The 27,298-nt window shown below is 38.1% G+C and overlaps 1 protein-coding gene across 3 annotated transcripts in view; it reads left to right on the top strand.

Annotated features, from left to right (window-relative positions):
• The window catches only part of DNAJC13 (DnaJ heat shock protein family (Hsp40) member C13), a 57,737-nt gene that overhangs the window by 10,202 nt on the left and 20,237 nt on the right, over window positions 1-27,298 (top strand). For 2 of the 3 annotated variants that reach the window (XR_004239687.1, XM_032106515.1), the window contains exons 3-36: window positions 2,131-2,206; window positions 2,707-2,856; window positions 3,207-3,248; window positions 4,314-4,514; window positions 5,615-5,821; window positions 5,907-6,002; window positions 6,143-6,234; window positions 7,036-7,202; window positions 7,302-7,381; window positions 7,461-7,630; window positions 8,436-8,535; window positions 8,785-8,892; window positions 9,390-9,545; window positions 10,280-10,336; window positions 11,593-11,714; window positions 12,872-12,947; window positions 13,979-14,074; window positions 14,216-14,359; window positions 15,555-15,569; window positions 16,101-16,183; window positions 17,382-17,535; window positions 19,673-19,776; window positions 19,855-20,014; window positions 20,961-21,023; window positions 21,354-21,455; window positions 21,606-21,710; window positions 22,111-22,313; window positions 22,741-22,825; window positions 23,309-23,463; window positions 24,407-24,452; window positions 24,631-24,785; window positions 25,396-25,597; window positions 26,260-26,375; window positions 27,214-27,292. Coding sequence is in view for 2 of the 3 variants with exons in the window: in XM_032106515.1 (XP_031962406.1) it covers window positions 2,131-2,206; window positions 2,707-2,856; window positions 3,207-3,248; window positions 4,314-4,514; window positions 5,615-5,821; window positions 5,907-6,002; window positions 6,143-6,234; window positions 7,036-7,202; window positions 7,302-7,381; window positions 7,461-7,630; window positions 8,436-8,535; window positions 8,785-8,892; window positions 9,390-9,545; window positions 10,280-10,336; window positions 11,593-11,714; window positions 12,872-12,947; window positions 13,979-14,074; window positions 14,216-14,359; window positions 15,555-15,569; window positions 16,101-16,183; window positions 17,382-17,535; window positions 19,673-19,776; window positions 19,855-20,014; window positions 20,961-21,023; window positions 21,354-21,455; window positions 21,606-21,710; window positions 22,111-22,313; window positions 22,741-22,825; window positions 23,309-23,463; window positions 24,407-24,452; window positions 24,631-24,785; window positions 25,396-25,597; window positions 26,260-26,375; window positions 27,214-27,292 (3,967 nt within the window). In the remaining variant the exon portion in view is untranslated. The remainder of the gene's footprint in view (window positions 1-2,130; window positions 2,207-2,706; window positions 2,857-3,206; window positions 3,249-4,313; window positions 4,515-5,614; window positions 5,822-5,906; window positions 6,003-6,142; window positions 6,235-7,035; window positions 7,203-7,301; window positions 7,382-7,460; window positions 7,631-8,435; window positions 8,536-8,784; window positions 8,893-9,389; window positions 9,546-10,279; window positions 10,337-11,592; window positions 11,715-12,871; window positions 12,948-13,978; window positions 14,075-14,215; window positions 14,360-15,554; window positions 15,570-16,100; window positions 16,184-17,381; window positions 17,536-19,672; window positions 19,777-19,854; window positions 20,015-20,960; window positions 21,024-21,353; window positions 21,456-21,605; window positions 21,711-22,110; window positions 22,314-22,740; window positions 22,826-23,308; window positions 23,464-24,406; window positions 24,453-24,630; window positions 24,786-25,395; window positions 25,598-26,259; window positions 26,376-27,213; window positions 27,293-27,298) is intronic. The other variant, XM_032106524.1, reaches the window with a different exon arrangement.

Here is a 27,298-nt window from a genome sequence, read left to right as displayed (position 1 = left end):
TGAAGTTCTGAACAAGAGTAGGCCATGTGTAAGAGCTGACTTCTGAATCTGCTCTGTTCATGCAGCAGGACTTGGGCCTTCTGAATTTACCTAGGGAGAGGAAACAAGGGAAACTCAGCAAAACTGCTGTTCTGTTTTGTGTTCCTTGCCCCATCCCATATTAAGAATGCTGGAAAATAAATGCTTCCTAGATCTTGAAATGTAGACTTGAGCATGAGGGGAGAAAAGCAAGGGGCTGTGATGTTTGGAAGCTGGTCTTCAATTATGTGTAATGGTTGCAAATCTTTACTCTGCCACAAAGCACTGTGCAGCTCATAGTAGGCTAAGTAAACAAAACCTTGAGCAAGTAATAACGAGCTTTATTACTTGTGATATGCTGTTCTAAAGAACTTAAGCCTTATTTATAAGTTGTATAAAAGACAGAATACCTACCTAAATTGTGCAACAAGAGGAGAGGGAACAGTTGGTTTCTTCTTATGAACTAAGAACTGGAGCATTCTCTGACAGGCTGAATGTAGTGGAATTATTAGCAGCTAGAGTAGCTTCAAACATTCTGCTTCATTACTTCATGACTTCCTTGACCGGCATCTTAAATAAGGAAATTTCAACTATGTGGAAAAACAAACAGGTTTTGCAAATATATTAAACATCCTTAAGGTGGCAGATCAGTTCAATACAGGCGTTCCTGAGCCTTGAAGAAAATAAGCACTTGTTTAATTCCTAGGTAAACTCTGTGCCAGTAACTTGCACCAGTTTATTGGAATAATAATGGAAGATGGAAGGGTATTAAGTTTGTGAGATTGCCTGACTGTCAGATAGATGCTCTTGACCTTCCTGGTGTAAGGGATATGTGGGAGCTGCTCAGAATATATTTGAAGCCCATGCAAAGTTTGACCTTATACAGAAATGATGGCTTGTGCTGCAGACCTGTCAAGTGAGAGGGGAAAAGAGACTGCAACACAAGAATGCAGAGAAGGATGGAAGAAGTGACCTGCTGGTTCTTGATGCAGTGTCTAATACGGCACAGATTCAGATTAGTTAAGCACCTGGTTGATTATATCTTTTCCAAGCAAATCCACAGTTTGCCCAGAACTGAAACTTAAATTCACTCAATCATTTTTAATGTGGACAACTAGCCAAAGTATTTTTATTTGGTTCAAGAAAGGCATTCATGTTCAAATGCTGTTGCTTTAGTCAGAGAGTACTTACTGGTATTGGCTCTGGTTCAGGTTTGGCTTTACTTTTTGGGCCGGATGGCTTCCAGATGGAAGCACCCTGTAGCATGGTTAGTGCAGATAATAAGGTATTATTAATAATCAACTGTTTCAAACTCTGCTTAGTTATGTTGCAGAACTTTCAGATCCAGAAATAGGTAAAGAGTCTTTATTTGTTCAGGGTATGTTTTGAAGATAATCTAGTAAATGAAGCTATGGTAAGGTTTCGATTTTGCACTTGATGCATCTAAATGCCTTGGCTTTAGCTCATTGCTGGTTGTTTCTGATACATCTGGAACACCAGCAACTACCTTGCTACAGCTGTTGTTTAAGCCCTGGCACAGTTAACATATCTATGATATCGATGTACAGTGACTATAGCTTCAGTGATCTGAGTCTTTCTAGAGTTTGGTAGCTTTGGTTTCCCTCAAGATGGAGAAAATCAGGCTTGGCCCTAGTAGTGCTTTGACTTGGTACAGTTTTGTGACCAGTTGTGTGAATTGGATTTTGTGTTAAAACTGTTGTCTGAGACAGCTTCAGACAGATACTTTAAACTATTGCAGGAATGGTTGGGGGGTTTTTTCCCTATCTGTGTAGCCTTAGAATTTTTTCTGGTCTAGTAGTACCTTTCAGTGCAAGTTCCAAGAGTCTTTGATCCTGACTTAGCAATTAACTTAAGAAAAGGTATGCATAAATAAATATATTTAGTAGTATTTAACTTGTATGTTCCCTTTATGGATATATAGAACAGAAGAGCTTAACATATTGTAAGGGTAAACTTCAGGCTAAGAACAAAGAAAATTCCATATCCGTTTCCTAACAAAGACCTGTATATATCTTCTTAGCATCATTTTTGCAGTTCAGCAGGGGTTTTCCTGTGACTTCTGGAGAAACTTAACACTTTTTTGTTTTCTAGATATAAGCGAGTCTTTTCAGTTGGAACCCATGCTATCACCACGTACAACCCCAACACACTAGAAGTTACAAATCAGGTAACTATCATTTTTGAAGTTGATTTTTGACTTACATTCATTATCCACAGTGAATAGTTACATTCAGGCTTTAGAAACCATCTAGTCTGACAAGCTCTCGGAAAAGCCAGAAGGTGTGGCAGCTGTGTACGAAAGCACACATAACAGAAGGTCTGTGTTGCCTTCGCTGACTCCACAAATACCCAGTAAGGTTTTCTACTTTTAGGCAATTTCTCTGTTTTGGCCAACAAGTAGTAATTTGCCTTTGGCTGTGCTGTTCCAAAGGAACTGGGATAAGTTTGATCACTGCTAAGCTATGTCCCTGAAGGGAGTCAGGACACTTACTTACTTTGCACAGTATCAAATAGGAAGTTCCAGCTAATGCTGTCGTGTAGCATGCTGACTGTCATCTTGTTACAGCCTGTCCCTGGGTTATTATAGGTTCTAAGGGGTTTAGAAGCAGGGGGAGATGTAGCTGTAAAATTACTAGCAGTATAACCTAATTACTTTCAATTGTCTAGTGGCCTTATGGAGATATCTGTAGTATTTCTCCTGTTGGAAAAGGACAAGGAACAGAATTTAGTCTCACTTTTCGCAAAGGGAGTGGAAAAAAATCCGAAACACTTAAGTTTTCCACAGAGCACAGAACAGAACTCCTTACAGAGGCACTGGTAAGATTTTTATTTTTATTTTCTTCAAGCAAGCAGTAAGTACTTGGTTACCATTACCATTTGTGGTAGCTTACTATGCTTTCTTTCCCTGCATAAAAAGTAGGAAAGCAAGTTTTTTGAGCTGTGATGTTAATGAACTTGATCTAGTGTCAGTTGCAGCAAGTACTGCATGATTTGTAAACAGGGAGTAAAGCTACAAATATTGAATATATTAAACTGCAGTGGAATGGTGAGCCTTCTGAGGAGGCTTAATATGAGTCCCATGAAACAGAGTCAGCTTAAATGTAGACTTTCTGGATAGATTGGCTGTCATATTTGCATTCATTCATGGTTAACTTTTTTAAAAACAGAGATTCAGGACAGACTTCTCAGAAGGAAAAATCACAGGACGGGTAAGTGTCTGGCTTATCTGCATCATGTGCAGTTTTAAGGAAATGATCTCAAGACTTCTACTTTGTTCATGTATTTTATGGTTGTGATATATGTGCTACCTAAAATAGCTCTTGTGAATTTGGATCTGAAGTCTTTAAGAAGAGAAAATGGAGTTTGTTCAAAAGCAGGAAACCTCTTTACCAGTAGAATATTTGAACTCTCTTCAGCTGGCCTGAGCCTTATGCTTGTACATGGACTATGAATCTTACTGTTGAAATACAGGGCTGTGGCACGTGGAGTTCTTACTTGGAAAGAAGAAAAACATTGATTCATTAGTCAATGTTTACTTTACTTTCTAACTAAATACTTTTCTGCATAACATCCTGAACATTTGATGCTTCCTAGAATGATTTCTATAGGTCAGATTACAGACAAGATTGGCATTCACTGAATTGTGGTAACACAGTAATAAGCAACACAGTATACAGAGCTTTATATTTGTCTTTTGGTCATAGAAAATAGCACATCAAGTGCTTAAAGTTACTTTAAGTAATTTAAAGTATTTCGTAGAATAAATCTTCAGTCGTGAGCATAGTAACACTGGTGGAATATGGGGATCCCCTTTGTCTTACTGTAGTGTAGAACAGACCTCTAACTTTTGCTGGTTTAAATAAGTCTCTATTTGTAATAGAATGTGACTGCAGGCGATCAAAAATTTTCACTCCAGTGATAAATGTACCTTAACTTGATTTAATTAGCTGAATAACAGCATTTGGTATAAATGCTATTTCCTCATCTAACCACAGTGTTCAGAAGTCTGTGAGTAGACCACCTTCTGCAGCAAGAGAACTTACTTCTTTCAGGAGTGGCTCTTTTGGGATTCTGTTCTTGCTTCAACATGGATTATTTAAGCTGTGACCTCCTTGTCAGTTGACAGCTACTTTCCTTTGCTTCATAGTGTTCTTAATATAGATAAGAGCATTAAGGGAAATTATATAATTTTTTGAACTTACTAGCTAAGTAGAGAACTATTGCTGTGTAGTAAAGGAGTGTGTGTAGATGTCTTAAAATAGCTCTCTCTGCAGAGGTATAACTGCTATAAGCATCACTGGAGTGATACGAGGAAACCTGTGATTCTGGAGGTGACTCCTGGAGGTATTGACCAAATTGATCCTGCAACAAATAAAGTCCTGTGCTCCTATGACTACAGAAACATTGAAGGCTTTGTTGATATTACTGGCTATCAGGGAGGCTTCTGTATCCTCTATGGAGGATTTAGTAGATTGGTGAGTATTAAATCAAATATCTTGGTATGGTTCTTAGGATGTTTATAGCTGCATATTTAATAATGAAGCTTCAACATACGTGGCGCATACAAATATGTGCGTCTTTGGGACCCATCTGTGGAGCCTCAAGGTTTATGGACAGGTCCTAAAAGGAAAGGAAATTAGTTAAAACATTTGAGAGTTATGTATGGGTTTGGTTATGGTTTTTGGTGTGTGGGGTTTTTTGTGTGTGTGTGTGTTGCGTGTTTAAGAACTAGAAAGGATGAAATATCTTGGGCTTTTTCAGGTAGAGAATATGAATGTGATGTGGATGTGGAATTTCCTGTCATTTCTCAAAGTTACAGAAGTGACAGGTAGTGTGTTACTAAGCTACCTAACCGATGGAGGGATTCTATTCAGAAATAGATTGATCAGTGATGCTGTTGCCTCTTTAGACCTGTGATCTGATTACTTGGCAGCTTTGCTTGGGAAATACTGCAGTGTAATGTTGGTTCTAGAGTCATAACAGGGTTTCTGTGTACTGTACTTCAGGATTTCTGTGTACTGTACTTCAAGCAGCTGAAAAGGGTCTTTATGTTATTAACAATAAATTAATTCCTAGGTATAGCTACCTCAGTCTCTACTAACAAAATAGGACTAGATCAGGGTTTCCATGTCTTTTGTACTGCAGCATGCTTTTCTCTGGCATAAAACTAGCAATATATAATTGATCCTCTAGAACTGCCCTTACCTTGCTGATTGCCAGTGGCAGCCCCAGTTGCTTTCTCTGGCTCCTCGCTTCTGCCAGGCTGTCAGGGTCTGTTTCCAGGGGTGGACAGGCAGGTCGTGCAGACCATAACTTTAATGGCACACAAATGTGTAGCACAGTGTCCTTGAGGAATAGCTGCTATAGATTTTTTTTTTAAAGGCAAATGTAAACTTAATTGTGGATCTCTTGTGCAATGAATATGTGTTTATACCATGCACTTAGCAAAGGCTAGTCTGCCTGCTGTGAACATTCCTTTGTGTTAGGTATATAGTAGAAGATTGTTAAACTGTGATTTTCTTCAGCTGTGTTGTATTTTTCACCTGTTAACTTTTTTTCTTGACAAAATTTGCAGCACCTGTTTGCCTCTGAGCAAAGGGAGGAAATTATCAAGAGTGCAATAGAGCATGCTGGCAACTTCATAGGCATCTCTCTGCGGATAAGGAAAGAATCCCTAGAATTTGAGCAATACTTGAATCTTCGCTTTGGAAAGTACAGCAATGATGAGTCTATAACATCTTTAGCAGAGTTTGTTGTTCAAAAAGTAACACCTAGGCACTTGGTAAGGCTATCAGACTGAACATACTTGGTTCCTGTTAAGTACTAAGTGTTCTCTTTCCTAGCATGCCTCTCTCTTGTTTTACAAGGAACCTGTGAAAAGAGTACTAGCTCTTACAGAAGCTTGCTTAGTTGAGAGGGATCCAGCTACCTACAACATTGCAACTTTGAAACCTCTAGGCGAGGTAAGGTACATTCTTTCTCAGTACCACTTCTTCTAATGAAAGCTCTATAAGAGTGGAATTGATAGTATACGTAAGCCTTAATTTGTAGAGTACCTAAATAACACTGCTTCATGAATGTGATCCTTGTCCCTTATTTTTAGGTATTTGCAATAGTGTGTGACTGTGAAAACCCCCAGCTTTTCACCATTGAATTCATCAAAGGACAAATTCGGAAATACTCTTCAACAGAAAGGTAACTGGAGCTTCTGTGCATTACAGGTTCAAATGAAGTTGCTACTGTAGTGCTTGTGGTTTCTCAGCTTCCATAAACTCTGACCTTTGGAGGGGTTTATTCAAAGCCTTGCTATTCTAGCAGTCTGCCACTTACAAATCAAGATTTGTTACAGGAAATAAATCTCTCCCATTTGCCTTCATCCTAACTTCGAGCAAATCTCTCCAGAAGATTTCTGATGAACATGAAAAGGTGTTGGACAGTTAGGTACAGCCTGTTTCTCCTAAGCAATATAGTTCTGGGTATGCTGTACTTGGTTAAGTAGTATATCTCAAAGAAGGGAAGAAAGCACAGTTGAAGTAATATGGAAATGTAAAGGCTGTGAACCCTTTGAGCTCTTTGCTTGAGACAGTCTTAGTTGATTCTATTTAAAACAACCAACAGAACAGTCCCTGAGTGCACTTGCAGTTGTAATACAGTCTAATCCTGCTAAGTGAGGTTTTGCAGAAAGCACAGGGATGATTTGGCTCACAACATGTGTAACTCATTAACAGATAATCTAGAATTGATCCCATTAGTGAAAGGCTGCAGCTGGCTGTACTGGATGTAAGTCAGCTCTCTCCCTGCAGTGAATAAAGGAACACTGAAAGGCTGTGGTTTCTTCTGGAGGTGTAGCTGTTGGCACTAGTGGTAGTAAGAGATTCCAGGTATTACTGCCTTTCATTATGTGATTTTTTTTCCGCCCCATTTTTCTTATGACTTGGTTCTTTGGCACCACTTCTCTGATATAAATTGTATTTGTGTGTCTTTGTCCCAACCCAGAGATTCTCTCCTGGCTAGCTTGTTGGATGGAGTGAGAGCCTCTGGTAATAGAGATGTCTGTGTGAAAATGACCTCCACACACAAAGGCCAGCGTTGGGGATTACTCAGTATGCCTGTAGATGAAGAAGTAGAGAGCCTTCATCTGAAGTTTTTGGCTGCTCCTCCAAGTAAGCTAATGCTTCTTACATAGGTTTATAGTGCTCTTTAAAGCATCCAGATACTGAATCAGGCATTGTGCACTTAACTTTTGTTATGTCTTTTTCCAGATGGTAACTTTGCAGATGCTGTGTTCAGGTTCAATGCTAACATTTCCTACAGTGGAGTCCTACATGCAGTTACACAAGATGTAAGAATAGAGCCTTTACCCATCCTTCTAAGATGTTGCTAATGCATAAAGAAATTATTGATTGCTATTTTTTAACCAGGGTCTGTTCTCAGAAAACAAGGAGAAGCTCATTAATAATGCCATAACAGCATTGCTCTCCCAAGAGGGAGATACTGCAGCATCTAATGCAGAGCTTGAAAGCCAGTTCCAAGCAGTAAGACGACTAGTGGCTTCAAAAGCAGGCTTCCTTGCCTTTACTCAGCTTCCAAAGTAAGTGCAAAGTCTCTTCATGCTTGGACATAGTAGGTGAAATAGTTCTCGAGGTTTTTTTAGTAACTTGGGTCTAAAACTGAGAAATGGAGTTAGGACTCCCTTCTGTAAAAGATTGTAAGACTCTGTACACGATTGTTTACAGTAGTGTGAGGTTGTCACCCGGCTTTAGTGTAAATTGAGAATCCCAGGTAATCATTAGCAAGTAAAGCTGATTCTTCCTGTGCTAAATATTCTGTCTTGAGGCAAATACAGTTTAATGATTTTCCTAGGGGAAAAACTTTTAACATGTACCTTCATCTGTCCTTTAAGTAGGCAGTTCTTCATTCTGAAAGTATGCTGATGTCATTCCTATCTTCAGTTCAACACAAGCTAAAATGATGTTAGCAGGTTGTACTTCTGTAGTAAGTACAGATTGCTTGGAGTTTGCCTTAAATAACATAAGGAAGCAGAAAAACTGTCTGTTTTTCTGAAAACGAGAAATTATTTGAAATATTTCTGACTAGGAAATGTAGAGCAACTGTAATATACAGAATGATGAGAAGAGTCACAAAAGCACTTAGTCTGAGACCTTTGTAGTTCTGTTTCTTTGTAAATGGTATCCTATAACTACACAGATACATCTTTATTTTGATGAATGTGCTTGGCATGTTGTTAACAGTGAAGTCAATATTTTCCTACTAAGAATCTCAAATTTATGAAAATATCAGGGTATTGGCTTGCTAAATGCAATGGGAGCAGACTCCTCTTGGTCACTTTAAGATTTTAGTTTCTTATCTTAGTGGTTTTGCTTTCCTTTCAAAAGATTTCGAGAACGATTAGGAGTGAAGGTCGTGAAAGCCCTCAAAAGGAACAATGATGGAGTAACCCATGCCTCTATTGACATGCTTTGTGCTCTTATGTGTGTAAGTATTAAATTTCAGGTTCTTTCGCTTTGGAATAGATGAACTTCAGGCTATTGACAGATGTGGAAATAGGGACTGCCATTTAACTTGCAGTGTGTTCAGACATGAAATTACTTGTTATACATTGATTTCATGCTGAACTTGAAGGAGGATGTGCTTTTGTGGGTACAAAGAATGGCTTTTGGATTACAGCTGTTAAGAACTGAGGGTTGAAATGTGACTGCGTAGTGAATACTTCTTTTTTTATAGCCCATGCATGATGACTACGACTTGAGGCAGGAGCAGTTGAACAAAGCTTCCCTTCTTTCTTCAAAGAAGTTCCTAGAAAATCTACTAGACAAATTCAATTCCCATGTGGTAAGTCAAATTTTGAAAACAGATAGCTTCTTTAAGTGCCTTTCCTAATTGCTGTGAAAATGCTTTTGTCATACTTAGATGCATCTTTGAATGTATTTGTACCTGCAATTGAAAATATGGCTCTGCACTGAAGTTTGTTTTAATTAAGCTTGGATCTCGACAGGTTAGGACATAGCTGTCTATACTGCAGAATTTGAATGTCCTGCAACAAATGTTTGCACGTTTAATATGAAAACTGGATGTTTCTCTTAACTAAAAGAATAGTGTAAACTGAAATTGGTGTGATTAAAATAGAAAAAGTAGTTTGAGTCTCTGCTATGCTTTAGAAACCAATACTTTGCCACAGTAGTGCCATACTCAGAGTAATGGAGTATACTAAACTTGTAGTTTTTGTTTACAGACTGTTTTAATGCTATGACAGGGAAGAGCACCTTCAGCATCATGAATACTCTCAGGCCACTGTATGTGAATTTACATACCTGTCTTCCTGATTTCAGGATCATGGGACAGGTGCCCTAGTAATTAGTTCACTTCTGGACTTCCTGACATTTGCCCTATGTGCTCCATATAGTGAGACTACTGAGGGGCAGCAGTTTGACATGTTGTTGGAAATGGTGGCATCTAATGGAAGAACATTATTTAAGCTCTTTCAGGTAAGACTTACTTTTCACTATTTTTAGAGGCTTCAGGTAATCAGTGAACATGAAATTTTTCTTATTTTCCTGAAAGACAGGTTTGTCTTCAGCTGGTTAATGTGCCATAATAAACTTTTCTATCTTGGTGAATTTTTTAGTTGCCTATTATTTTGCCTTCAGATATCAGATTGGGGTGGTTATTCTGTAGTGAATGATATGACAAATCATTGTAGAATAATCTGCCTAAGACCTGTTTCCAGAAACACAGTAAAAAACCACTTGGACATTAAGATAAATTCAATAGATGCACAGATCCTCCCTGATTGGAGAGTCGTCTGCCTTTTTGTTTCTCTCTCAGTAAACGGAGAGTTAAGAGAGTTAGAAAACAAGAGTAACATCCTCTTCGGTAGTAAGCCTGTAAGGATTGTAGCATTTTTAGCTAAAATGTCAATGCCTTCTTATTGTAAAAACAATATTTTCTTCTGCTTTTTGGTTAGTGTCAGCCAGTTTCCTCAGTATTATTCCAGCTTCTCTGATATATACTGCTGTTCAGTGCCAGGAGTTCTGTCTGGGAGTTGTATGAGAGATGCTTGTTCAAAGGTATAGGGTAGTAACTCTTCTTAAGGCTAGCTTTCACAAAACTGAGTTGGAGGTAGAACACCCATGTACATTAGTTAAGGAAACTGAATCACAGATGATCTAATCTTCAATTTTTGCACTTGGATAATTTGTTTGTTAACATTCTGTTCTAGCACCCTTCCATGGCAATTGTGAAAGGAGCAGGTTTGGTAATGAAGGCAATAATAGAGGTGAGATTTGATCAATGTTAGCTGGGATAGCATGCTAAATATGTACTGTCTATTTTGGAAGTGCAATTGCTTACCAAGAGAAGTTTGTTATATCAGCTTCTCAAATGGGGAGTGGGGAGGGGGAAGTTGGAAGGTGAGGAACATAACATCTGCTTAATTGTGAGTGGTTTAATATAGCAACTTGCTTTATCTTACACTTGGGGATTTGGAAAGCATGTGAGTTGGGACATTAGGTAGTGCCTTGCATGTCTTCATACTGCAGTCAAGATTTGGCTGTAAATGTTGTATGTAGCTCAGTCACATACCTCAGAGCCACCAGACTTCTCCTGCATGTTAGAGAGTGTCTCAAGGAGGAGAGGCCGTATTTCCTGGGATGCATTGCCAGATGGAATGGGACTGGGATTAGCAAGAAGTAGTGTCCCAGAGCAGACTAGTGATGTCAGCCTCTGTTCTTGCTTTGGCTTTAAGTTTCCATACCACATAATGTATGGGCTAAGTCCATACTTCTTGAGGGTTCCTCATGATTGTTGCAGGATGACCTTGCTAACTGACTCTTGACACTTCCTGTGTTGAAATTCAGGGCTTAAGTTAGTGCCTCATTGTATCACAATGGCTTATGCATCTGAAATTCATCTAGTACTTTCTTGGAATGGAGGTGAATGAACACTTGAAATAGAGGTATTCCAAATCTTCAAGTTTCCATTGATGTACCTGATAATGTTAGCTAAAAGTTGCTATGTTATTTATTAAAAGTCCTATCACAGACGAGTAAAACTGCTGCAAAAGCTTTTTCTTATTCATTGCAACTGATGTATCTTGTCTGAGTGGCAGTCTTAACCCATGTGGCTGTGTAAACTGAACAGTAGCCATTAGTCTTAAATGTTGGCAAAAGTCAAGCAACAAGCAAATATGTGTGGCTGCCATTCTTATGTTTAATCCTAATTTATAATTATAGTGTGGAAATGGTGCTTCTACTACAACCTCCTGATCTATGATGGGAGATAGGCATCCTGACCTCTTCAGTTACTGTCCTCAGTTACTGATGTAACTACCAGTTATCTGGTCCATGGCTTTACTACAGCTTTGAGCAGTTGCTGTTGAGAACTTTCACTTAAAACCTATCATACTCTAGCTTCTGGTTTTTGAATATGAGGTGGCATAATTGATGGTCAAGAAGGCCTTGGAACTGTAGACTGAGATAAAAGCAGCTTAACTAAGATTCTTTCTTTAGTAATCATCTTGCCCTGTTTCCAAAGGAAGGAGACAAAGAGATTGCTACCAAAATGCAAGATCTTGCCCTCAGTGAAGGTGCCTTACCTCGTCACTTGCACACTGCTATGTTTACAATAAGCACAGATCAGAGGATGCTTACAAATAGGTATGTCCATCTCACTTGATATATCATGTTTAAAAAAATCTTAAGTAATGGCCTAGTGAACATTGGGAGGTCAGGGAAGAAAAGTTGCAGCTCTTCAGGAGAATATTTTCTTCAGCAGCTGGTATGTTTTAGTAGAGCAAGCTTCAGCCAGGATTGCAGCCACTTAATAAACCTTGATTATTTTTTGTTAAGGTGGGCTTGGGTTGGTTACTCATTAATGGCTCAAGTTTTGATTTTTTTATTTCTTTTAATTCAGGGAAAGAAAAGGCAAGTAGAATGTCTGGAACTTGTAAAAAGTTTCAACTTGTACTGTACAACTGTATAAAACCTGGTGTGCACATCTCAGACATCTTGCATGCAATTAGGGTCACCCATCCTACCTGAGAGAGAAGTTTCCCCACAGAAATTATTCCCTGAATCAACAGTCAGTAGAACTTGTGATCTCTGAGGGAGTGCTGTGGAGGATGAGCAATGAGTTAATTATTTCCACCCAAATACAAGATGATAGCAGCTTTAGGTATGCATTCCTGAAGTGCTCAGAGTTGCTAAGGAATGTAGGGACAAGTGGAGCTTGTTGCCACTGTGTGTCATCCAGGAGAGAGCTGGTCTGAAACCATCTGTTAGGCCAGTTCTGTTTGGTGCTACTACTTACGATGTGCTTGTAGCAATGCTTCAGTTCAGTGCAGTAGAATCCTAGTGATAAAGTTGGCAGGAAGTATCAGTTGGCATAGAAGGCAGGCTCCCAGGAAGGCTTTTCTAGCCAATAACTGGTATTAAGAGCTTCAAGTAGAGCATGTAGCAGTTCTTGATGGCTTCTAGACTCTTAACTTTAGTTGTAACTTAAAGTTGGCTGGATAAACTTACACTTGGTTATTAGATGTTTCTGCTCTATTGCTCAAGTGTTCTTTTGAGGTCTAGATCAAAATGCATGTGCTGCTACTGTTCCACTAACTTCACTGGAACTTCTTAAAGGCAACACTTTAAAGCATGCTAAGCTTATTCTTGAATAATATAATACTTTGTGCTCTTACTCACTCAAGAGCACAAAGCTCTTGCTCATTTTCATTTCATCAGCATGGTAAGGGTGGCGGTTTAATAGTTTAAAAATCTGTTTAAAGTACTAACTTGCAGTTTGTTAATTTCAATGGCTTTTTCAGGCAGTTAAGTAGACATTTGGTTGGCCTCTGGACAGCTGAGAACAAAACTGCTATGAACTTGTTGAAACGTATTTTGGTAAGTAAAAACAGAATATGGAGTAGCAAAAGAATAAAACATGAAAGTTTGCAGTATCGAAGTTGGAACAGTCTATATTGTAAACATATTCCCTTTTCCCTTCAAGGGGGAAGGTCTTGCCTGGGAGATCAGCAGTCTGGCATCTGCTAATTAAAGCATATTGATGTCTAGTTCAAAGCATCTCGTACTCTAAAAATTTTCTGTTACTTTCCTGACACTTTTTAAAATACTTTATGGCACAAAACTTAAAAATAAGGTGTATGACTTCTTTTTCTTGATTAAAAGGACAAAAATGTGGGAGATATTGTAAGCATGTCTCTAATGCTTTCTGTGCCAATAAGAAATTAGGGCATTAAGAGTTCTGTCTATGCTTTCATGCCTTGCCTGTCCAATTTTGCTTGTAATTTGGTTAAACTTATATGTTAGTTCATATGCTGATAGTTCATACGTTCTTTCACCCTTACAGCCTCCTGAATGCTTCTTGCTTAAGTTATTGCAATGAATAGTGTTGTAAGGAATTTTTATATCTGGGAAATTACCAGCTTTTAATTTCAAAATAGCAGTTCCTTCATTTTTGGCAGAGCAAACTGTCCTGCTCTTCGTCCCTATCTTATGGAAAGCTTAGTCAAAGAAGACTAACTCATCTCTAATGTCACATGTAACACTTAGTCCATATCAGAGAATGTAGATGGATTCTAGTTTTTTTTCATCCCCTTTGGTACTGCCATGGGATCAACTCTTTTCTTCCTGCGTTTTCAAGGTGCATTAAGTGCTGCTTTAAGAAACGGGATATAGCCAAGAGTTCTGCTGCACTGAAGCTAATAATGTGCCTCTGTTAAGCAATTCTGTTGAGGATGATGGCATTTTACTAATCACAGCAAAAAAATGCTGTAGCTTTACATACTTACTTTAGAGTAGAATATAAATTGTGTTTTGAAATCCCTGATTTAAAGAAATTACCTTATTATCTAATGTGATGGTTTCTATTCATTAGCCACATGTGTGTTGACACTGTTTTTGAATGTTTTTAGCCACCAGGTTTGCTGGCATACCTTGACAGTGCTGATCCTGTTCCTGAAAAAGATGCTGATAGAATGCACATTAGAGATAACCTAAAAATTGCAACTGTAAGTAATTGTAGTTATCTTACCGATTCCATTATACAGATGTACAGTCTTAGTGACTTTCCTAATACAGACACTTGACTGCTGCATTGACTTGCAGCGAAGATAACCCACAACTTTTAAGTAATTGGTTTTATTCTGCAGGATCAGTATGGCAAGTTTAATAAAGTGCCAGAGTGGCAGAGACTGGCTGGAAAAGCTGCAAAAGAAGTTGAAAAATTTGCCAAAGAGAAGGTGGATCTAGTCTTGATGCACTGGAGAGACCGAATGGGCATAGCTCAAAAAGAGGTAAAAGTATTTTAAACTCTTTGTTAGAGTAACTTGACTAAGTCACAGTTGAGTGTCAGAACACACACTTAATAGTAAAGAAGTGTTGTGATGTGAGAGTGCTTCTTCCTTTTAGCAGAAACTCTCTACCTCATACTATTCTCAGGTTAGGAATGGATTCCAGGCAGAATGTAAACAAGGCAAACGGATTCCTTCAGCATATGTATTAAACATTAGCCAACCTTATCAAACTGGAGTGCAGCCTACATGCATTTCTTGGAAGATAATTATACAGGAGAAGAGAAAATTCCTTGAAATGCAGCAAAGCCAGTTTTTGAAGTATATTTAGAAGAAACGGAATATTCTTTGCGTTCAAAATTATGTACTTTACACCAGTGATATTTTAGTTATGGAACCCGCTTGAAGAATCATGGAATGGCCTGGGTTGGAAGGGACCTTAAACATCATCTTGTTCTACTCCCCCTGCCATGGACAGGGACAGCAGCTTAGGATTCCCTTGAATATGGTTATCTCAGTGCTTAAACAGCAGCACAAGACTGTACCTAAGGTCACGATTGAGACTGAAGTAGTAAATAACTGTTTTGATCTAATATTATAAGAGGAGAGCTTAAGCACTGCTTGAGTTTTACTGTTGGTCTCCTTTTTCTTCTAGTTTTATTGCCACGTTCTATATGACAAACTTTGAATTATGAGGTGTTGCCCTTAACTTTCTTTAGGATACTGACTAAGCTTGTTTTTATGCATTCTGGAAGTGAAACAATCTGTTGTATATGCAAGGAAGGATGAAAAGTGCAATACAGAGTATTGAAAATGCCTTTGTACTTGTTCTGATGTAGTAATAAGCTTTAATTTAGGAAAACCTTAACTTGTTAAAATCTAGCTCAAGTTTGATGTAGACTGTGAGCACCAGTTTGACAGTAATATTTCTGAAATAATGGTGAACTAGGTTCAAAACTGGAGAAATGTGAAAAACAGTGGAAGGTCAATTGCACTTCAAATAACTTGACTTAGACACTGAGTTTAAAGAATAATTTTTCTGTGTGGAGTTCTGAGCTGTATCATTTCACAGTAACTATGTGCAACTGTAGCTTGGAAAAGGTAGTAGCAAGTTCAGTGTTACTACGTTAAATTACTTCAGTGACTCTGGAGCGTTAAATGTATTTTTCTTTTTCTTCCAATTTTCCTTCATAATCAGGACAGAAACAATATGGTGAGTCTGTATATCTCTGTCATTTGTGTGGACTCTGTTGCTCAGACTTCTGCTTGCATGTGATACGTCATGTAGATTATAGCACTGGCTGCATACTTCATCAAAACAGGGAATCTTTCAGTGACCAAGTCAGGCTTGCGTTTTATTTTTGTGACTTCCTCTAGTTCTTTCCTTTCAAGAGCAAGACATTCTTCATGTGGGTTTTCGCCTCCATCAGCTTTGAAGCTGATCAATGCTTATGGTGGTGGGAACTAAGCTTTTCTCAGGGATAACTTGCTTCTAAATGAATGATTTGTCCAACAGCTGAAAGTTTCTCTGGCATGATTTAACTTGGTGCAAATAACAGTTGTGAAAGTCTGTTGCTGCTACTGGCTAGAAAAGGAGACGTTATTAATGAGGCTTAACTTAGTATGAGTAGTAATGACGCTTAACTCCTTTTGAAGGAGTGTAAAAAACGCAGCTTTTTATTTTAAAAGGGGAAAATGGGAGGTACCTGCTTCAACTAACTTGTGAAATTTGGTTCTTTTGCAGAACATTATTCAAAAACCAGTGATATTAAGGAAACGACGCCAAAGAATAAAAATAGAAGCAAATTGGGATCTCTTCTATTACAGGTGAAAATACTGAAGTTAATATGGTGGTCTCAGATCCAAGTTATTACCTGGCTGGATATTTTTGTTAATATCTTCTGAGTTGCTGTAACTTTTCCAATTTCTGCCTACCTTGAAACAGTGCAAGTGTTTTGTAACAGCTACTTACTAAAACCGCCCTAAGCTATACTTAAGGATTCCACTTGTGTTTAGGAAAATGAAGAATTTAGAAAGCTTCTGAAATATTATTGAACTACATAATTTTTCCCCTTGAACCAAAAGGAAGAGCAAATAAACTGCAGGTGCAAATCTGCATGATATTGAAGGCCAAGTGAAGTAGCACTGGAAAGCATTGTAGTTTGTTGGTTCGTCAACCTGTAAGTTATTCAAGATGTTGTAACTTGAATTGGAAATGAGCTTAAAGCAGGGCAAGAGAAAGCACATGGATCCTGGATTTCAAACAGTGCCACAGATCCTAAATGCAACTTGCTTACCTGTGAGTTCTTACAGCTGTCAAAGTTTACAAGGGAGGGCCTTCCATCTGAAAAAGATAAATCACTTTGGCTAGAGCCATTGTGTTAAGTGGACTAATAAAGCTTGGCTTGGCTAACAAACTATGTAAGCAAGCTTGGGGAAATTCCATAAACTTAACTGCTTGATTCAGTGCTTGATGTTTCTAAATGTCAAATACAGTTTTATGAAAGGAGGATTCATGTGTTCCTAAACCTATTAAAGTACTGTTCTCAGTCTTTGGATCCAAAGGCTGTGGTGGTAACTGCTGCTAAAGAATGTCCAGTGACTGTTTTGTGACACTTAAGGCATCAACTTCTATTTTACTGCATGAGCTACTTTTTGTTGTTGTTGTTGGTTTAAAACACAGCTGGTATGTCCATGTCTGCTGCTCTGGATTATTGTTTACTAGTAGCCCTTACTGGCTTACAGTGAATAGCTTGTATGTCTCCTGGTCATCAACTACATGCAGATGGCAAACTGAGCCCAAAGGAATCACACAGGTGTGCTTTAGTCTAGGCTGGCCTCCATGGCTATGAAAACAGTATAGAAGTGAACAGCTGTAATTACAGTAACAAACTGGAGACCACTGCTCTCTGCCTTCTAATTAAGGTCCATTAATGCTAACAATCTCCCCTAGCTTGCCAGCTGAGTCTTGTCTGCTTTTCAGATAATGTTTTGAGGGGTTTAAACTATGTAAATTCTTTTGTAGATTTGTACAGGATCATGCTAGATCAAACTTGATTTGGAACTTCAAAACACGGGAAGAACTGAGAGATACTCTTGAATCTGAGATGAGAGCATTTAATATTGACAGAGAACTTGGTAGTGCTAATGTTATCTCATGGAACCACCAGGAGTTTGAGGTAAATGACCTACTGTAGGACTAACTGCATCTGTAAAATATATCTACTTGAAATGTCACTTCTCTCTCTTATTCCACAAGAGAATCTTGTGTTGATGATCCCTGACTGCAAGCTAGAATTCTTTTGAGGTTATGGAATAAACTGCTAAGGCTTGATTTCGTGAACAGGCACTACTGTCCAGTGTCACTGTGCAAAACAGAAGCCTCTTTAACTAACAAATGACACTGTAGAGATGAAAGATTTATCAGAACCCATGGTGTATTCTTGCATTAAGACGAGAGTTGGTCCTTACACTGTTATCAGATAAACCATACTTGTTTTTGAGTGTGTTCTATCAGACTTGTTTTGGGTAGTTTCAGCAGTCACTTCTTCCTGATAACAAGTTTGTCTTCCTTTCCTTCATGTTTCAGTAATCCTATGTCTGTTAAATACTGGGTTGCCAAACATGCTGCATTGTAAATTATAGATGAAGGGCACTGTCATCCCATTCTAGAAACAGCAGTACCTAAAGTTAAAAAAAAAACTTTGATACTTCTGCAAAGCAATCAGTGTGGTCCTTACTGGCTTTCTCAAAACATCTTGCAAGATGTTTTCAACTAATGTGCTAATAAACACTTCCTGTACTGTTCTCTTATCTCCAGTATTGTTGTGGTTCCACATAGTTTTAGTTAATGTGTAACACTTAGGTAAAGCAAGGCCATGCTTGAATTCAGCTACAACATATTTCTTAGATACTCCCATTGCCATCCTTGTTAGAGTACAGCTTTCTAGTGATTTCTTTCTTCATTTGAGCTGAGAACTGTTAGTGAAATGAGAAGACACTTGGTTTGGGGAATTTCTCAGCTCTGCAAATCAGGAAGAACTGCAAGACATCAGGCTAATGCTTTATGAGAGAGAACTAGTTTATGTATGCAGTTTATCCCTATCACACAACTACAGGTTGCTTCTTACCTTGCTGAAGTAAATAGCTAAGACTGGGTTTAGATTGGTATTTCTTGCACTGGCATTTGTCTTTGAACGTTTCCTTCAGATATAGGTCAGGCACAGGACTTGTGGGCATCAAGAGTGTCTGTTATCCCAACTTTTTAGCTGTGCAAATTGGGACAGAATCAGAAGCACAAATTTGAAACTTAGTAATACAGACTTCCCCCATGTACTCTACACTCCTATGTGGCTTATGCTGCTGGAATGTATCAGTAGCGTTCTTGCAGCTACAGCCCAGGATACTTTGGGACTGGATTGAACAGCTGCTGTCTCACAGATTTGCTTTTAAATACTTTAAATGAATATGTTATTTGGACTATGCTGTAAGTATTTGAACTACATAGTGGTGACAAAGGCTTTTCTATCAACTGTGGAACCTGTCATTTTGCCAAGGGGGATGGTGGCTTGAGACTCCTCTGAAAGCATACCAGTTAGTGGAATGTCTTTGTATTGTATGCTGTGATCAAATCTATAGATAACTTTGTGGCCTCATGACAGTAATCTGCAAGCTATAGATAAGAAAACCCACTGTAGGTAGCTTTTGTTGTATGTTAGAGGTACCTCTAATTGAAGTGCTTGCCAAATGCTTGTTACCACTGAGCATTGAGGCATTTGTTAAATTTAATGTAGTTGCTCTGAAGTTAATGATGGTTCTTATTGTGCTATTTTACTTCAGCTTCTTGTTTTGTGAACTGATGCCTCTAGGCTTTTATTATCCAGCACAATAGCAAGTATAACTAGTAATTAGGTCATGCTTGTGTTTCATACTTGCAGTAACATTAAGTGAAATACCTTGCACTGGAATAACTACTTATTAAAACTTGAGTCACTGAATGCATCATGTATTATCCAAATTTAGTTAATAACACCAGCTGATATTAGAAACAAGTTAGTTAAAGACTGGAAATTGAGAGTTCAGTGAGATGAGAGGCTTCATTTATTTGGGGAGGCAGCAATAGCCAGTGGCTTTGTATTTTGTAGATGTGTGTTTCTTTAACAGAAAACTTGCAGATTTCAGTTTTCCGACAACTTAGGAGGGGTTGCTAACCTTGTTGAGTTTTTAGATGCAATCAAGTTCAGTATTGTTATGGAAGCAAAAACTTACTGAAGAAGAAACAATATATATTGTTAAGTAAGGTGTTCTGTGTTACAGGTAAAATATGAGTGCCTTTCTGAGGAAATAAAAATAGGGGATTATTATCTAAGACTGCTGCTGGAAGAAGATGAAACTGAAGAGAGTGGAGCAATCAAAAGATCGTGAGACATTATTAAAATCTTATCTCATTCCTAAGATCTGTGTTTGTTTTCTTTACTAAAATCGTATCTCTTTTTTAGATACGAATTCTTCAATGAACTCTACCATCGGTTCTTGCTTACCCCAAAAGTGAATATGAAATGCTTATGTCTGCAAGCATTGGCCATTGTTTATGGAAGATGTCATGAAGAAATAGGACCATTTTCTGATACTAAGTATATTGTTGGAATGTTAGAAAGGGTAAGAATTATTTTAAATTACTGGATATAGTAGTTAACATACTGCTAGTCCAACATATGTTCAGATCCTTTGGGTTACTGTGAAACCCAAGTTTTGGGTTTACAGAATGTGAATACTTTTTCCATGCTGTAAATGGCTGTTGTTAGTATCTCCCTTTGTTTCAGTTTCATTGAAGTTTAACTAAAAAAACTGCCGATCATAGAGGTATTTCAAACTAGTCTCTTTAAGGCCAACAAAATGCAGATATAACTTTAGCTTGCTTTTGAAAAATGCAGAAGCTTTATAAGAGAAGAACCTTGTTTCATATCATGTTATTTCAAAGTACTGACTTTGAGTTGCAGCCCCAGACCTCATGAAGTGATAGCTTTAGATGAGCACATGTGGTGGATTAGATTTGTAGTGGTAGCTGCTTTGCCCATTAAGTATCTCTTAAGTTACGTCTGACAACTGATTCAGCTTGCAAAAATAAACTTCTATGCAGTCTGAAGGAGGAGTTCTTTCCTTGCATCAGCATGGGTTTTGGCTGTTGCAGGTGAAACTGAACCAGTGTAGTCCCTTGTTATTTTGCCTTGAGCCTGGATAGTCTCACCAGGGATGTAATACTGAAGATCCTCTCTGCTGGCTAAAAGCATTCTCTTTTTCTCTTGTGCTTGTTTTAACTGGTTCACTTGGAATCCAAACATGGTCTTGACAGAATAGTAGACTTAGCAGAATAGTGAGTTTGATCCAGGGCAACAATAGGGTTGGAGGGCAACAAGGCCTGTGCTCCTCAGTGGCAGAAAACTACCTTTATTAGCTGTGCATGAAACTGAACACTTAATAGTCAGCAGTTTTATCTGGGCATAGAAAATAATATGGGACTTTGCAGGTGCAGCTGTGTTGACTTTTGAAGGGAACTCCTACTATGTGCTGTGAAATACTAACTTGTTCTTTTCTGCTGCAACAGTGCACTGACAGGCTTGAGCGGGACAGATTGATCTTGTTCCTCAACAAGCTGATCCTCAATAAGGTAAGGTGGACATGTACACTTAACAGCACTTTATCAGTCTTTTGACTGTGTAAAATACAGTCTTTCAGGGTTAACTTGAACAAAAATTCAGGTATTGAGGAAGTTTTAGAACAATGATACAGCTTTCTGGAATGTGGTAGCTGTTATTTACTGGTGAGAAAGCTGAAGGAAACATGTAGATGTTGTGGTGATTGTACCATTCTAGTCACTTTAGAGAATGATTTGACTTTTTTTGTGGTCACTTCTTACTTGAATAAAACTATTCAGTGCTTAATTGTAGCAATGCTTATCTAGAAAATGCTTTTGGTAACTCAGTTTATTTGTTAACAGAGAAATGTGAAGGACCTTATGGATTCAAATGGTATCCGAATCCTTGTAGATCTTCTTACTCTGGCACATCTTCACACAAGCAGAGCTACAGTCCCTTTGCAGGTACTTGGCCTTTGTTTCTTACTACTCATATGTTGCTCTGCAAAAGGGACAATTCTTAAAAAAAAAACCTATGTACTTTTCACATTTCTTGTAGAAATGTGGTATTTGCACTGTGAAGCTAAAGCTATTCTTGTAAACATCAACTTTTAGAGCAATGTGATTGAGGCAGCACCTGATGCGAAGAGGGAGAGCGAGAAAGAATGGTACTTTGGCAATGCTGACAAAGAAAGGAGTGGTCCTTACAGCTTTCAAGAGGTACCTGTCAGCTTCAGACTCGCAACCTGACAAATTATTTCTGTCCTGGTGACTGGGTGTGTTTTAAACAGTGAGAGGGACCATAAACAATGCTAAAGAATGTTGTTCTCCGAGTAACTCTTTAAATAAGGATTAAAGCTAGACAAGAGACTTGATGTTGTGCCAAGAACCACAGCCTTTTTGGTAAGACTGCCTATTCCTCCATGCCTCAACTAACGTTGCAACATAATCTGATACCTACTTCATGATTCTGTGACAGGGTTATAAACACGTTGAAATTTCATGCCACTGTAATAGTCTGCCATACAGCAGTTAAAAGCTTGTCATGAGTGTGAGTGTTAAGGAGCAAAGGTGACTCTGAATGTTGGATGAACTAAATTCATCTCTTATCTTGCAATAGATGCAGGAACTATGGAACAATGGAAAGCTGACTTCAAAAACTCGCTGCTGGGCTCAAGGTATGGATGGCTGGCGACCATTACAGGTCATCCCTCAGCTGAAGTGGTGCTTGCTTGCCAGTGGCCAGCCTGTGTTGAATGAGACTGACCTTGCCACACTTGTCCTCAACATGCTCATCACCATGTGTGGATATTTTCCCAGCAGGTAAACAGTGATTTTCAGCAGAAGGGGTTAACTTTATCTGGCAGACACATGAATTTATAAATTCTGTCTTAAAGCTTTTCTTAGAAAGTAGTACGTTAAAGAACTCTATTAAAGAGCCTTTTACGTGGTAGTAATTAATTCTGTGGGCAAATAGAGAGTTTGTAAATAAGACAATACTAATATTGTGAAAGGGATTGCAAGAATGAATGCACAAGCTATGTGGATTTCTAATGCTATAGACAGGCTCTGTTCAACTTAAACAAAGCTGCTTTAATGCAGGACATTAAACTAAGCCTAACAACAAACTTTGAAATTAACAAAAAAAGACAAGGAATATGGCTTCAATAGTCTCATGCTTAATAAAATTTCCCTTTCAAGAATGAACAAAGGCATGTGTGCTTACTGCTGTACTACTTGATTTTTTTAGGGATCAAGATAATGCTATTATAAGACCTCTGCCTAGAGTGAAAAGGCTGTTGTCAGATAGTACTTGCCTTCCTCATATCACCCAGGTGAGCAACTCTTCAAAAATGTACCTAAATGAGTGAAAGTTTGACTAACTCTATCATCTTCCTTGTGTGAATGTTTTAAGTGGGGCAGACACATCAAAGAACAGCTATAAAATTGCACAGATCTCTGACCAAGCAGTTGTTCATTTCATAGGGTGTTGTTGCAAATTTTGTGCTTTTCAGACAATATCTCAAAAAGAAATATTTCCACCCTTGGAGATACTGAAAAGCCACCTGGACATGGTCTTTGTCAATCAGGTCTAGAAGACCATGCTTTTGGCAGAGGGGTTTGACAAGATATCTCCAGAGGTCCCTTTCAACTTTAAATATTCTTTGATTGACAGTTGCTATTTTTAAGCTGAAGTATTCTTTAACTGTAGTTCCTCTAAGTTTACTGGGTTGTCTCAATAATTAGTTAAAACTTCAATTTTGGCTAGATAGGTTGCACTACTTGCAGCTAATGTAAATGCTTGTCTTTATTTTCAGCTATTACTGACTTTTGATCCTATCCTTGTGGAAAAAGTCGCTGTATTGCTCTCTCATGTCATGCAAGACAACCCTCAGTTACCTCGCTTTTATTTGAGTGGAGTATTCTTCTTCATCATGATGTACACAGGTTCCAATGTACTTCCTATTGCAAGGTGAGGAAAAAGAGCAGCCAAAAGTACCTCTTGATTGCTCAGGACTGCTGCTCTACATCTCTACATGATCTGTGGAGTGTGGCTTGCTAGAACCAACATGAAATCCTTCTTCTAGAAAAATTGCCTTCACGTGATCTAGTCAGTCACTAAAAAGTGAATTGCTTATCATCCTTCCAGAGAGGGAATGAGAGCATGTCTGATGATACAGTTCTAACAGTACAACAGTCCAACAAGCTTTATTGTAGAAGAATAAACCATTACAAGCTCTAAAGAGCAGTAACACAGGCTACCTATATACTAATGTAGCTTTTGATAGTAGGCAGCTGTTGAAAGGATTTAAAAAATCTAATAACCTCTTTCAGTATTGAAGCCTAAAACAGTTATATCCATCTGTACTGCCTGATACATGCACTGCACATGCAGGTGGCTATTGCAGTTCATTCCAGTGCTTTTCCTCTAAATGCAATAGTTCATAAAAAGCTGTCCTACAGTTCCAGTTAAGTCTCTTTTACAGTGAAATGCATTGGGAAATGATTACATGCTTCCATGATGACTCTGGTGTAATAGAACTGTCAGCAGTTAGTCTAAAATCATCTTGTTTCATCCCTGCAGTGATGAACTAACAGTGCAGAGGTTGTCTGTGTGTCTGTCAACATCTTTGTGTGTGTGTAGAAAACAAGCTTTCAGGAAGAAGACTTTCAAACTCAAATGATGAACATAAGGCAACATTTATAACATGGGACTGCTTGGCTTGGTGGAGTTCCCAAGGATTTACTTTGTACGAGGATGAACTTTGTACAGAAATTCATAAAACTGTTGCCATTACTCTTTTATCTCAAAGTAAATGTATAGTACCTGCCAGCCTGGACTATGTTGGTCTGCTTACTATTTAAAGGTACTTAAGTATCAATCAAAAAGAAAATAATTGTTGTTTCTCTTCTAGGTTTTTGAAATACACTCATACAAAACAAGCTTTCAAGTCTGAAGAAGTGAGTATATTGCAACAGTAACTACCTCTGTTTCCTAATAGTTTTGCAGACTACCTATTGCTGTTTTAACTAGAATTTAAGAACTGTAGGGGAAAAGGGGGAGAGTTTTTAGGTCTCAAATTAGTTAGCAAGACAGAATTCAATTACCTTTGAGATGACCATGTGATCTTTTCTGTAGACAAAAAGTCAAGATATTGTTCAAAGAAGTATACTTGGACATATTCTTCCTGAAGCAATGGTGTGTTATTTAGAAAACTATGAACCAGAAAAATTTTCTGAGATATTCCTTGGAGAATTTGACACTCCGGAAGCAATTTGGAGCAATGAAATGAGGTAACTGTTTTCTACCAGAGGGACAAATAAATCTGAACTGCAGGTTATGTTGAAGAGATGTTTCATATTCTTAAAGAAAGATGAAAATACCTGGATTCTATGGCTTCCTCTTGTTTGCCTTCTGCAAGGGCAATGTCCTACATTACCCTCTGCTTCAACCAAAAATAGCCAGGGCAAGGGAGAGCAGAATTGTCAGTGGGAGGGGGAATATTTCCATGAACATCTTGATTAAGTTACTTTTGTGAATGGAGACTTGATGATGTGTGTGAGGTGCTGCTTTATATTTACTCATTTATATGTACTTTTTTATTACCAGCACCTATCTCTGTGATATACCCCTAATATTCCAGTACATATTGGGGTCTTCCAGAAAGGGAAGAGGTGTTGAGAAAAGCAAAATGTCACTTTCAGTTGTTTTTAATAAACTAGTTTTCATGGTGTTTATATAGCTCTGTAATAGAATAGGACAGAATCCTATTCTAAATCCCTACTGAAATGTGGGAAGCTTCTAAGGAAAACCTTTTCAGAAGAAATCATTGAACACACCTGTACAGTGAGTCAGGGTTGAGGACTGCTGGGCAAGTGTTAAACTAAACTTTGCAACTTTTAGGCGTCTTATGATAGAGAAGATTGCTGCTCATCTTGCTGACTTCACCCCTCGTCTTCAAAGCAATACAAGAGCCCTCTACCAATACTGTCCCATCCCGGTTATCAACTATCCACAACTGGAAAATGAGCTGTTCTGTAACATTTATTACCTCAAACATCTTTGTGATACATTCAGATTTCCAGACTGGCCAATTAAAGATCCAGTAAGTAAGAAGTATTTTAGGATTCATTTATTTCTTGCTCTTTCAGTCCTAAAAGTTAACAAAAAGTCCTAAGATACTAACGAAATCAAATGCTAGGTTTGTTGCAAGTAACCTCTTCATCATGAATTTTAGTCCACAGGTAAGTACATTAAACCCTACTTTATCTTGAAGCAGCATAGTGTTCTTTCCATATAGCAACCCCATAAGTATATCCTTCTTGTGGTGACTACTTAAATAGCAAAATAAGGCATCCAAGAAACTTCAGAGTGTTTTCAGTGAACCTTTTTGGGGGGCAGGGGACGGTAGGGAAATGGGAATCATGACTTTTGGGGTTCTTAGTTGTCCATGCTGCACAAGAAACTAAGCTAATGTCAGTAGTTTAACTGAAGTGATGAAATATTTTTGGTACAAGTCTGTTGACTAGATCTGTCTAAGTAGCTATTTTATTTATGCAGCTTTGCAGTTTTTACAGTATCAAGACAGGAACTTCATCTTATTTAAGTGATTCTCCATCTTCTAGTGTGACTCTTAAATAGTCCTTTTAATCTCAAGGTGCTTTTATCTTGAATAAAGTACAGGATTCATGAATAAAACAGCATTTTATTAGAAGTTGTGTACTCGTGTCAGCATAAATGAAACGCTAATAAATTGTAATTATTCAGGTTAAACTGTTGAAAGATACCCTAGAAGCTTGGAAGAAGGAGGTGGAGAAGAAGCCACCTACCATGTCAATAGATGATGCCTATGAAGTTCTTAACCTACCCAGAGGACAAGGCCAGTAAGTTTTCAGGATTTAAACTTGTGTAACTACTTTATATAAACTCCATGCACTGACCAAACTGAAGTTTCTTATCTCAGTACTTGGCACGAGTTAATGGTACCAGGTCAGTCACGTGTGGCACGTTCTTCTTTCAAAGTGGAAGACTGCCTTGCTAAAAAGAAACAAAGCTTGGAAATACAATTACAGTGTTTGAGAGAATAATTGTAGAAGTGTTTAGATAAGCTGAAAATAGGGAAGAGAATGCTTTCAGCTCTGCTGTTTTAGAGTACAAGCTTTAGACTCAACCATAGCGAGCAAAGAATATGGCAGAACTTGAATATGTTCAAAGTGGAGCTTTTCTTTCTAATCATCCTTCTCCCTCTCATATATTGCCCTTTTTCTTAATGATTATATCCTTAGAATTTTTTCCTTCTGTCTTGACACTGGTTTCTGACTTCAGGTCTCTAGAAGTAAACCAACAGCAGTTTGGGTTTATCCTTCAAGAACAGTGCATTTATTACAAATTGTGAAATACTAACTTTTAACACTTGTAGCTCATTTAGGTTCTTCATTTAAAATATTCAGGGATTTTGTGCGCTTTCTGGTTAATATATTACGTACAAAAGATACTAAAATACTTTCCACCTCTAAAATTCCTTCCTATTGTGAACACATGATTACTCCCCCATTTAGTGGGAATGATGAAGCGGGGTTTTAAAATGGAAATAGGAGAGCTTGTAGTTTTCACTCAATTGCAGTTACTGTTAGTACTGTTGTCAGAACCCAGGCTGGCTTTGCTGTGGTTATTTTTGTTTTTTGTTATTCAGTGTAATTGATGGAACTCGTTTTGTTGTAGAAATGATGAAAGCAAGATCAGGAAAGCTTATTTCAGGCTGGCTCAAAAATATCACCCGGACAAGAATCCAGAAGGCAGGGTATGT

The sequence above is a fragment of the Corvus moneduloides genome, chromosome 1 (genome assembly GCF_009650955.1).
Source record: "Corvus moneduloides isolate bCorMon1 chromosome 1, bCorMon1.pri, whole genome shotgun sequence".
Classification (NCBI taxonomy): Eukaryota; Metazoa; Chordata; class Aves; order Passeriformes; family Corvidae; genus Corvus; species Corvus moneduloides.
This window is presented reverse-complemented; position numbering and strand designations above follow the sequence as displayed.